The sequence below is a fragment of the Anopheles merus genome, chromosome 2R (genome assembly GCF_017562075.2).
Source record: "Anopheles merus strain MAF chromosome 2R, AmerM5.1, whole genome shotgun sequence".
NCBI classification, from domain to species: domain Eukaryota; kingdom Metazoa; phylum Arthropoda; class Insecta; order Diptera; family Culicidae; genus Anopheles; species Anopheles merus.
In genome coordinates, this window is record NC_054082.1 from 11,516,820 (window position 1) to 11,528,370 (window position 11,551).

The 11,551-nt window shown below is 47.2% G+C and overlaps 1 protein-coding gene across 3 annotated transcripts; it reads right to left on the bottom strand.

Annotated features, from left to right (window-relative positions):
- Positions 1-7,722: 7,722 nt before the first annotated feature.
- On the bottom strand, positions 7,723-11,150 carry LOC121589821 (galactosylgalactosylxylosylprotein 3-beta-glucuronosyltransferase I). Of its 3 annotated transcripts, none has more exons than XR_006004346.1 (5): positions 10,553-11,150; positions 9,993-10,350; positions 9,514-9,923; positions 8,677-8,824; positions 7,723-8,589 (listed from the first exon to the last, which is right to left on the bottom strand). XR_006004346.1 is itself a non-coding variant. In XM_041908998.1 (4 exons), the coding sequence occupies exons 1-3, from the start codon at positions 10,807-10,809 to the stop codon at positions 9,549-9,551; spliced, it is 990 nt and encodes a 329-aa protein (XP_041764932.1). In that variant the 5' UTR covers positions 10,810-11,150; the 3' UTR covers positions 7,723-8,589; positions 9,514-9,548. The 3 variants fall into 3 exon arrangements, 1 of the variants encoding a protein (XP_041764932.1); XR_006004347.1 differs by having other exon boundaries at positions 7,723-8,622; XM_041908998.1 differs by lacking the exon at positions 8,677-8,824.
- Between the last annotated feature and the right edge of the window lie 401 nt (positions 11,151-11,551).

Sequence of the window (11,551 nt, forward strand, 5' to 3'; positions counted from 1 at the left end):
TACATGTATGTTCTGGGAAAAGCCAATTATGGTTAGTGTTTTTGTGGTGCACACCATAGAGCACACTCTTCCCGTGTGGTCACATTGCTGGCTAACGTGTTTCAAGTGTTGTAAGTTTTAATACAATATAAAATGCACCATCATTAGAAGCATAATTTAAATTTCCTCTATTCAAACCCGTCTTTTAAAAATGTTTTAACACAAAGTTAAGCGCAGAAAACATGACAATTAATTAATAAAACTCTACAAAACAATGCCCTTTTTGCCTCTTTTCCTATCCGAAAAGATAGTCCAAGTGCTACATCGCAGGACACAGTCAATTGAAGGTGAGAGCAGCAACAGTTTCTCAGTTTTTTGTTACTCTTTCAGTTGCTCGCTTCCGTCTATCCACTCCAGTGTTTGAACGAATACATTTATCATGTCCAGCCAGTGCGCTCTGTGCAGCGTTTGCCCAGCCCAGGCCCGGGCCCGGGCCCGGGCCGGGCTTGTTGTCGCTCGCACACAGAACAGTGAGCAGAGGACACAAAAACACAACGACAACCGGAAAAGCCACTGATAAACATTCCCACAACTTGCGAACGGGTTGATTGTTTTCGGCTGTGCAATTCAAATACGTCCCCGAATGCTACCAGCTCTTTCCCCCTGGACACACAAACAAGAGCGTTTCCTCCCCAGTGTACAAATAGTGTGCGCTATCGTGGGCGACACAGGGCGACACAGGGCGACACAGGGCGACACAAAGGAACAGAAATTGTTTCTTACTGTGTGACAATTTCATTGCGCCCAGGCAAACCCCGACGATGCTGTGGGAAGCGATCCATTCGAAGCTTGCACGAAGCACCAAATGCCGCCCTCGAAAATGGTGCAAACCGTTCCACAAACCTTTGGCAATAAGTCAAGTGAATTTATGTGCAATTGCAATGTGAAGTCTCTAGCACCACCTATACATACAGCACCCACACACACACACACACCGATCGACAGATTGAAAGTGTCATGTTGGGTTGTGGATTGGGCGGGTCGAGAGGAGAGGATTTTTCGTAGCGGTACCGAATTCCGGTTTCCGGTTTGTCAATTTTCCCATCCACACAGCATCGCTAGCAAGAGGTGCGGCCTATGTCTTCTTCTCGTATGCCGATTTTTGTGCAACAGCGGTGCTGTTCTAAAGGGAAAGTTCACTTTCTTACACTTTTACTCCAACATGCCACCGTTATGCACACAGCGTATGTACAGCGAGTCTATGTTCAACACGAAGCTGTGCCCCGAAGAGAGTAGTGCCAGTTATTTCCAACCCGGCTGTGAAGTAGACATAAAGTGACATGGTTCCAGTGGTGGCAGGTCCAGGAATGAACACGATTGAAAGTCACAAGCCAGGCAGGGGAATAACTTTTGCCTTTTTATGTCGCCATTCGTACACTCCAATGCAAACGGAGTAAGACGGTGGCCCTTTGTGCCGTCTCATGTATTGTGTACGTTGGAGGTTGGCTGTGTGTATGTGTAGGATTGTATTGCGACGAGCTGAAACAAAGTCGTACTTGAACCAAATCGGACCAGCGGACGATGCCCCACACCATACGCAAACCGAAGAAAGATAACATGAAAAGAGAAGGTGAGAGATAGAAAAAGAGAACGAGAGAAAAAAAAGCAACCGATCCAACCACTGTGCACATTCAAAAGCGGAGCGGAAAGCTTTCAAAAGACATTCGGCGCGGAAATGGGGCAGAATGATTGCAAATATGTACCGAGCGGATTTGCCGACAAATCGCCGTCGGTGTCGGTGACTTATATATTTTTTCCTCCCTCCATTTCCATCCCTATCGCACCCACCCTTGGCGAAAGCGTTGCGGGAAGCGGGTTAAACATCGTACAATTGTAGCGCGTCTTTTGTACTTCCACTTTTGGGTGTGACTGTACCGCGCCGGTTGCCTTTTGTGTGGGACGGGTTGGTTGGTTAGGATCGTTTAAAGTTAGCATTTTTTTAAAGTTGTCAACCATCATCGGTTGAACAATGGAAAGTAAAACTGTTTGAAGTGAGGATTGTCAAAAAAAAAAGAAAAGAACTTTTCGCTTACTGGTTCAACAGAATGCGGGAAAATACAGTTTAAAAGTGTATGAGAAACAGCGTTGCGTTAAGACACCAGGCGACTCCATCGGTTTGCATACTTGCAGGCGCAATTTTCCCTTTGAACGTGTTTGAAAGTTTTTTGAGCGCATTCTACGAGTACTATACATTCAGGAAATTAATTATGGTAAATTAATATTATTTACAGTTCAATATTTCGTGTTTCTTGTCTTTTACATGGTTTCCCACGATTGGCAGCTTCCCAGAATTTGTTGGTTCAATTATATTGATATCCAATCGAACGATACCAATAAATTATGCGAACAAACCAAAAATCTATGGGACACGATGAATAAATGGTAAGACGAACCCAAACAATTATGGGAACCGACCAATAAATCGTGGGAAATCCTGTAATTGGAGAGTTAAGAGTACAATCAAAAGCACTCAATGCGGTACAGTGAATGTTTTGCTCATTCTAATGAGCACGTAATTAACAAACGACAGTTTGAATGCTATTGGATGATGATTTAACACAAAAATTCCATTAAAATGCAATACCCACTCGCGCCAACCTTTGACGAGAGCAATGGAAAAACTGGCAGGAAGCAACAGCATCTGGTCCCAGTTTGCCGACAACCCCCACGCCTTGTTGGTTTCGAAAGCATAATTGCTCCCCCGTCCGGAAATGCATCTTATTCCCCGTGGGACCGTCGCTACCCACCCCCGGCCGTGGGTTGAAATTATCTGCGTGAAAGTTTGTAAACCAGCCAGGCTGCATCGCCACTGCACGGCGTTACTGCGAAGCACCGACGCGCAGCCCGGGCTGGAGAAAGTTTCCCCGTCTAAGCTCGCCCAAACGCCCCCGAGCCAGCAAACAGGGCGGTGCAAGTGTGGCGGAGCAAAAGGGTGCGGGATGGAAAGTTTATGCTAGCTGTATCTCTATTAAACAATGCTGTTGCGGTGTTGCAGCACACGTACCGCAAACATATATTTGGTGCAAACTCCATCCTTCCGCATCACGGCAGGAGCAAAGCATTATGCGAAAAGGGAAGATTTACACACAACGCTTTGCCGTGCTGGAAGGAACGGGGGGAGGGTAGGGGGGCAAACACATTGCTCTACTGCTGCTGCTCAACTGTGCGACATGTTTGAGGTGAATTTAATTTTCCTCACCATCGCCACCAGCAAAGGACCAGCGCTTGCTTGCTGCCGAAGTTCATTTTGAGAGGGCAAAGTGTAAGTTTGCCATTGCAATTTGCGGGTCAAAGGAAGTGTTACCGTTTGCCAAAGGGCAAAACCCACCCGCTCAACGTTAGAGAAGAAGAAGAAGAACAGGTGCCGGACAATGGTACGGTGTACAAACATTTTCTGGAAATGTTTAGCAAGAAAGCCCACCGACCCACGACGACCGGAAGGCGGCAGGCAAACAGCAGCATGCTGCAGGCCGGCGGAAGTGTTGTTTAGAGTTTGTTTGCACGCGTCCTGTTTGAGTGGCGCAGTGGAAGGAGAGCAAGAGCAAGTGTGCGTCACCCGTTTAATGGGTGCCATTTATGCAACGGTTTGTTACGACGTCTAGACACGATTAGTTTAAAGTGACACTTTAAAGATAAGTTGTACCTCAAGCGCACACAAATAATGTATTGTAGTGTTGTGACAAAATGATTTTGCTTCATATAATTAAATACAGTAAAGCACTTTATTTTGGCAGCAGTCTCTTTGCTAGGTCACTCCCAACTGCTATTCACTTGATTGCCTTCATTATTTGACTTCTAGTTTAATGAAGATGAGGCAAAAAAACCCAGGACACTTCCCCTGTCATTATTTACGGCAGAAGGCTCCGCTTCCGCTTTCATATTCGCTTACCACCTGGGGTTTGCATTCCACCAGCAGCAGAAGGTGTGCAAGTTCAAAAAGGGACACCACTTGGCGGGAAGTCGGAACAATCCGTCGTCTGCCGGAAATTTTGTGCGCCAGCCAGCGCTCGATCGCTGTCATCGTCATCGCTGAAAACTTCAAACCACGCGCGCGCGAACCCACCACACAGTGGGAAGGACGAATCTAATTATAATCCTCTCCAGCCCGGTGCACGGTACCGACACAGAAATGTTAAGAAAAAAAAGACAAACAAACAGCATGCTGATAACCAATTTCAACGCAGCTTCGGTCAAGATGACCCGAAATGTAATAATGATACACCACAAGATAAAGGACCGAAAAAAAAATGGAAACTCTTGATACATTCTGTCAGGATGGATTACCCGCCACTGGCCACGGAGCGAGCGAGTACCTAACGATGGTCTCTCCACAAAAAAACATGGACCCTTCTTTCTATGCGTTTAGAGGGCATTTTTTGCTGCACTTGCTTCAAAATGGAACTAGGAGCTCTGGGAAAGCCAGGAAATTGGACGCAAAAAAAGTAGGACAAGGGAAAATTTAATTACCCATCCGTAGGAAGCATGACACATGTCATGCAGCCGGAAAAAGATGACAAGCGCCGTTTTTGTGTCCTTTCATAAATATTCATTCACGTTGGAGATTGGACACTCATTGCCATCATTCAATATGGTAAACGAGTGATTCGCAGTATCGCATAAAATCCCTTCGCAATTTTATAATCATAAACATCAGGTTTGTAAATTCATGCACACGCTATTAACAGCCCCAAAACGGTAGGAATGTGTTAAACGACGACACGTGCTGGCGTGCAGAGCATCCAGAGTGTGCAATAAATTGAAGCGTCATGCACACACAGCACACCCGGAAAAAGGGAATGTGTGAAGCTTTACGACTTCAATTACAGCGCAGTCACCGTCTGGGGCCTGTGTCCTGTGGGCGAGAGATTAAGAGTTGCCAGATTAAAGAGCTGCTACGGCTAAACGGCGTGCGAGTTAACGGCAATGCTGTCGCCAATAAAATGTAGCCTTTTTATAGACCACACGCTGGTACGGTCGGTGCACACACGGTGCATCTTAAGTCACTTTTTACAGCGGACGTACGAATGAACACGTCTGTGGCACATGTAACTTGCTTAAAAGGAAGCGAAACTTTTCCTAACAACTTGATTGACATTTTTCTAACCATGTTTACTTCTTAACCATATTTCCCCTTCTACTGCCTACAACGTGCAACGTATAAACACAAGAAAAGGAGAAGGAAAAAGGCCTTACCCCCCCCCCCTCCCACCACAAAGTGCTCAAATAATGTCATCACGACAAACTGGCGCACCCACATCCTCCCGCCGCATTGATCTAATCATTCTAATTAAATGCTGCTCCAACTTGGGTCATCTGGCGACTGTTTGTGGGCTTTTTTGTCTGTACTGTGGTGCTGCGGTTGTAATAACCTGATGTCACCAAAATGTCTACTTCGGAGCCCCACTCCGCCGGAGACACCAGAGCCGGAAAGTGTCCCTTCCGGGTTATCCTTCCGCCCCAATCCAACCAAAGTTAGCATTCGAAGTCTGTCTCAGTCCTCCACCATCTAAAAGGCCGATTGGGTGACTTGATGGGGGAAAGTGACTTTTTTTGACTCAGTCGTGTCGTGCCGGGTGCTGTTTGGGGAATTACTGTAGGCATTCTTCGCGCCGCATCGAACTTCCGTTGGGGAGGATGGGGAGAGTTTCGCTACGGTTGAGGAAACTTTCGCCCCTGAACTGGATTGAATGCCGTCCCGTGGCATGAGGTGCGATTCGTTCAGGAGGAAGATTCAACATGACACCGAACCGACTTTTCCGACATTCCGACCATTCTGAGGGGGTGGGGGGGGGAGGGTTTCGGCGGAAGGACAGAGACACACAGAGCCTTCGTTTGTTTCGAACGCACAAGAACATATCCGCTGCTGAGCATTCAACAGCAGCAAACAAACACCGAAATGTTGCTCACTGCTGCGGAAGGGGAACAACAGAACTGCATGTGTTTTCTTCCCCATCTCATCTCACCTCACTTCAAATCTATCAAGCAAGATTTCAACGGTATGGGACGCTGGACGTGGGTGCCAGGCCGGCTCCACTATTCACCAAACACGGGCCTCTTCTTAAAAAAAAAACGAAGTTACCCACAGACGACGCGCTGGAGTGTTTCTAATGTTTTTCTTTTCCCTCAACACGAGTGGTTAGGAAGCCCCCGGGGCGAAGGGGTAACGAGATTACGGCTCACTGTCTTGCCCCGGCTGGGTTTCGGGTAATGGAGAGGAAGTTTTATCCCTAATTGGATTTCTTATTCAATGTGCAATGCGAAGAGCACGAGCGGGCGAACTTCGGTGGCGGAAACTGCGGAACGAGAGAAGGAATGCACGCACCAACGAATGGAAATGTGGTTTGGTAGCGCAGGCCCAAAACTGGCTGACACCAGCCAACAGTGTGCGTCGCAGTTCGGGCCCACCTTTAACCAGATTCATGCATTCGTTTCGTAGTACTCAACAAGCATCCTTCCTTGCCATCGAAGAACGTCTTCAAATGAACAACCTATTAAAGGTTCGGCCGGGTAAGTGTGTGTGTTTTCCTTCCTCTGTTCGTGCTGGCTTGAGCTCGCTTTGATGAAACCCTAAGTGCATCATGATGTGCCCTCCCCACGCCCTCGCTCTATTTAGTGTCGAGCTGGATGGGTTGGTGTAAAGTAAATAAAAGTTGTTCCCGCCCGCCCCAGTTGTTGCCCAAAATATGAGAAACACTCCTCTTGAAGTGGAGGTTTTATCACGAGTCTTTCCTGCCAAACTTTGTCCACTTTACGGTTGGGTAAACTTTCTTCCACAAACCCGCATTCACTGTAGCAAAAAACAATACCCAGACACACACACTTTTAAACCCTCATAACCCACTGCAAAGTTTTGTAGCGTTTTGATCCATTACATGACTTGTGAACGGTGTGCGGCGGTTGCGTGTGGTGCCTGCTCCCGAGAGCAACCGGTTTACGGCGCGTCCCGCACGGATTAGGGCCGAAGAGCTACGGGGCCTACGTTTCCGTCATCCATCTGCTGCGTAGAGCTAAACTGCACAGCTTTCTGCTTTCATTAGTCCCCCTGCCAGGCGGGGGCAGGAGCGTGGTTAAGCTTTCTGGTCACGTCCCCAGTGCTTCAGTGCTGCGACAACGCAGCCTAAACACTCTGCAATGGAAAGGCAAAATCATCTCACGAGAGCCTCACTCACTTTGCTGACAAGTCTCCGCATGATGGGTCGCAGCGTCACCCTACCAGCGGACAAGCGCAAGCAAGGACCTTCGGACTGCAACTGTAGCTCCTTTCGGCACAGAAAGACGGCATGGATGGAGGAAAAAAATGCAAAGGAACCGCTCCAATGCTTGTGGGGGATGGAATAAATGAATATAAATGACATTTTTATGTCCATCCATCAGGTACTGCGCGCTGACGGTTTGTTCTAGGATGAAGGAGAAACAAAATCCCATAAATCAGATTCATTCACTGAGCCATTGTTACTGGCAAAAGTTCAAGAAGGCAGGAAATCCTACCCCACATCCACGGCACAAGAGCCGCCTATCGGCCTACGTACGTTCGATAAAGCAGTGCCTTTTCCTGTTCCCCACTTCCCACATTCCGAGCGCTGACCGGTCGGATGGAACCGAATAGCCGGTCTGTTTCTTGTAGGGCCCGATTTTCTTGAAGTCATTCTTTGATTATTAAAAAAAAAAAAAGCACACTCCGTGTCGCAAACCATCGCATGAATTTTGATTTTAAAAACGTGATTTTACACGCACCATCAAGCGTGGATAAAGGCCAGTGATTAGAAATTTTCCTACCCGATCGCACGCAACGACATTCTTGAAATACTTCCACAGCTTCCGATAGATTATACGCACCCTAATCGCAGAAAGCAGACGTTCTTTCGCTCCCTCGCTGCTGAATTGTTATTTCCCATGCGCCGGGCAGGGAGCAAAACTTCCGCCAAACTTTCGCCAAAACCAATCCGGAAGAAATGTAATTAAGACAATGACTTTTTCACCCCGCCAGCACACACACACACACACACACACACACCACGGCCGGCGGTGGTGGCGCAGTTGATATGGTTGCGGTTCGTCACGTCCACGTCCAGCATCGATGTGCGTCAAGCTTCAACACCAACGGCATGGCGTAAAGTTGGGCCCCAAACCAACGGCGATGTGGGGGGGGGGGGAGTGTAGTAATGAAATAATTTTTCCAACATCGAAACTTTTCGTCGATACAGCTTCGAGCGCTGGGCCACCATTAAAATCGTTTTCGGCCAGAGTGGATAGAAGTGGAGAATTGACACACCACCCGGTCAAAGCGATGGCCAGCAAAGCATGACAGGCTTCCTAGGGGGGCGCTTACTGTGTGGCGTGTGCGTGACTACTGCCATTATTGGCCCATTTATTGGTCAGCTGGGATGTGACCAACACTTTCGGCAATATTGCATGTTCATGTGCGCTGCCAGATGTGTCCCAAGGCGTGACTGTGGCGTTAAGAAGAAAAGCGATACAGAAAAGGGCTGACGGCATGTGAGAGCGGTGCGTTTCGGTGCAAGGAGTCGCATGTGTTGTGCGCGTATACAGCTAGGATAGATAGGCAAGAAGGAAAACGACATTCTTTAGCAATTAATATAGAACACATCCTTGAAGAAATCGGCTTCAAAAATGCACCTTTTATGACAACGAACTTTTCAGTGTTATCCAACATCCGAGCCAACTCTTTTCGGCACATCGGATCGATCGAAATTAATGCATATTGGTCATAATTATTCGAGTCAATAATCACTTATTATGCATTTCGAGCAAAGAGAAAGATGAACTATGCAAAGGGATGAAAAAATGGAAATTAATTCACGCATGTTGTTCGGATGTAGTGTACTGCCTGCCGTCAGTGATGAGGAAAATTGACTGATAAATAATTAATTTTCCCTCAACAATGAAAGTAATCAATAAAAAAAAAACATAAACGTGGCTTTAGATGCCCAAATTACAAATAAATGAAAATAAACCGAAACTTTATTTTATATTGAAAAATCTCCTAACTATACGAAACAAAAAGCTCGAGTGAATCTACTAAAAACTTAAGACAATTATGATTACCATAGCATTAAATATGAAATTAACATAAATCAATGTCATCATTGTGGTTAAATTTTACACACCGTTTCAAAAATGGTTTCATCTCTTATTTAAAATGAGTCGTTTTCGGCTTGGCTTTAATCACACCTAATTTGATCATCATTGCTCGCCGACAAATGTTCGCCTTTGGCGCCGACTTACCGGTTGCTAGTAAGGAGTGCAATATCTCGTCGAGTTGTTTGAGTTGAATAAATTAAATAGGTTGAAATTTCTAACAGTTTAGCTGCATGCCATACATTTAAAAACAAGATGCTGTGGTCCACAATGTTTGCCTGCTCCTTACACTACTCTGGTGTCGAGGGGATCTTAATCTAGCTTATCTACTACCATCACCAAGTTAGCGTGCCATTGGGCGCATAAGACGCTTACCGTACGATGCATGCGCCTTCTCCCGTCGGTCTGTCTTACACCTCCATGCCATCGTTCGATTTTTTGCCACTCTTTTGCAGTGCCTTCTCCGCGTCGAGCTTCGGCGTTTCGGTTCGGGTGTGCCAGACCAGCACATCCTTGCACCGGTTCGCGAGCGGCTGCATGTCGTGTACGATCGTGAGATGGCGCAGGATTTCACTCTCCTGGTAGCCTCGTTCGACTTCGTAGCTGAACTGGGCCTGCGGGTTTTCCAACAGCAGATCGGAGCTGATTGCAAACCCGGCCATATCGAGCGGGAACGGACGTTCCGGTTTCCAGGCACTGTTAAACCCAAGCACCAAACCGTCCCGATTCAGCACGGGTTTCTCTACCATCAGCCCGCCAACCAGACCGACGGGCCAAACGCCAACCTGTCAAGAAGATGAACAGAACCGCATTGAAATATCCGTTTTGCCTGACTTGGTAAATGTGCCCGTTACCTTGCCCCGTTCTATTGTTGACATTTCTTCAAACAGCTCCGTGCTGTACGTATTATCGTCGTCCATGAAGTAAACGATCGAGTGACCGGGGGACTCCGGCTCACCAAGGGCATTATGCTTCAACCGGTTCCGTATCCACTTGAGCGCTTCATTGCGCTGCTCCACGCCACGTGGCTTGAGCCAGTTGGGATCTTTGCCTTGCAGCTTAAAATTGGTCGGTGTTTTGGCAAACAGTTGTACGCTACGCTCCTGCAAACCGCTTCGCCGGAGCAGATTGGTGACCAGGGTGGACGTTTGCGATGCGTCTTCCACTATCACCCAGAACACGTTTGGCACCAAACGGATGACCTGCGAAAGGCTAAAACCAGCAATTGGAAAAGATTAATTTAACCACAGTACTGAATGAATGTTATTTAACCACAGTTGAATGAAACAGACAAAGAAGTTCGACTATAGTGTGAATGCCCGCTCCACAGAGGTTAAAGGCTATGTTGAAATATGTAGCCATGGACGTGACGATACCTTCACCTTATGCTTCTCTGTTTCACATGATGACGTACCGTGTTAGTTCGGCCTTCTGCACGGGCCTCGCATAGGTCGGCGTTACCGCGTAGATCGTTGGACCCTTTCGATTGGGCAGATAGGCGTCGCGTCCTTGACCAGCTTCCCAAGATTCAGCTCCATCCACCTTTGACCTTGAGAACTGCTCACTTCCCGCACAGTCCCGGCTGGAGCTTAGCGAGTAGATGAACAGGATTCCGATGATGGACAGGAATATTATCACGTGCTTACGACGAAAGCGAACTTCTTGATTCATGATGCTGGTGTAATACGGTTGTACGTTGCCGGTGTGATGACGCTACCCAATGCACACTTCTACGATGCGTTACACGTTCCAGGACGGATGATGGCGTGGAGTGGGGGGGTGAGATGAGCGATACTCCATGCAAGTAGCTGCCCACGGGGTTTTAATAGGAACTAATCATTTCTCCATTCACAATGCACAGTTAAGCGGTCGCACTACGCGCACAATAGCGATGACCGAACGGAAGCCGGCCGATTAGCGTTCATTTTAACCAAATTAGGGGATCGCCACACGCACCACCACCACAAAATTGGCCTTCGCGACGTTGTTTGTTTACTTCGACCGTGCTGTGACGTTCGCTGCCCGCGGTGCGCAGTGTGACCAGATTATTTTGATGGTTTTCGGTAGGCGTTTAAGATTTTTTCGGTAGTTTTCGGTAGGCTTTGAAGTGTTGAGCGGGGGGAGGGGGGGGGGTTGTCAGAGATGGAAGATAATCTGTCCCATGAAGAGCAGCACGAGAAAATACATCTTTCATTTATTTAAAGGAGATAGTTTAGATTTGGTTCATAGCGGTCACATGAGGCCTTTCTGAAGTGTCGATCTGAAAATTCCAAATGATTGGGACGCACTAGCAGCAATCGAACGCGACATCGAACATGAAAAATATATGGGATTTTACATGTTCGATGTGATAACCCACAAATCGAACATGTGAAGTCCTGTACATTTTTCATGTTCGATGTCGTATTCTATT

Bases quoted from the DNA above. Each gene is read 5' to 3' on its own strand.
- LOC121589821 (XM_041908998.1), bottom strand. From the start codon at position 10,809: ATGAATCAAGAAGTTCGCTTTCGTCGTAAGCACGTGATAATATTCCTG. The intron at 10,351-10,552 runs GTACGTCATCAT...TGCTGGTTTTAG, and splicing joins CAGAAGGCCGAACTAACACG to CCTTTCGCAGGTCATCCGTT. The intron at 9,924-9,992 runs GTAACGGGCACA...TCTTCTTGACAG, and splicing joins CAACAATAGAACGGGGCAAG to GTTGGCGTTTGGCCCGTCGG.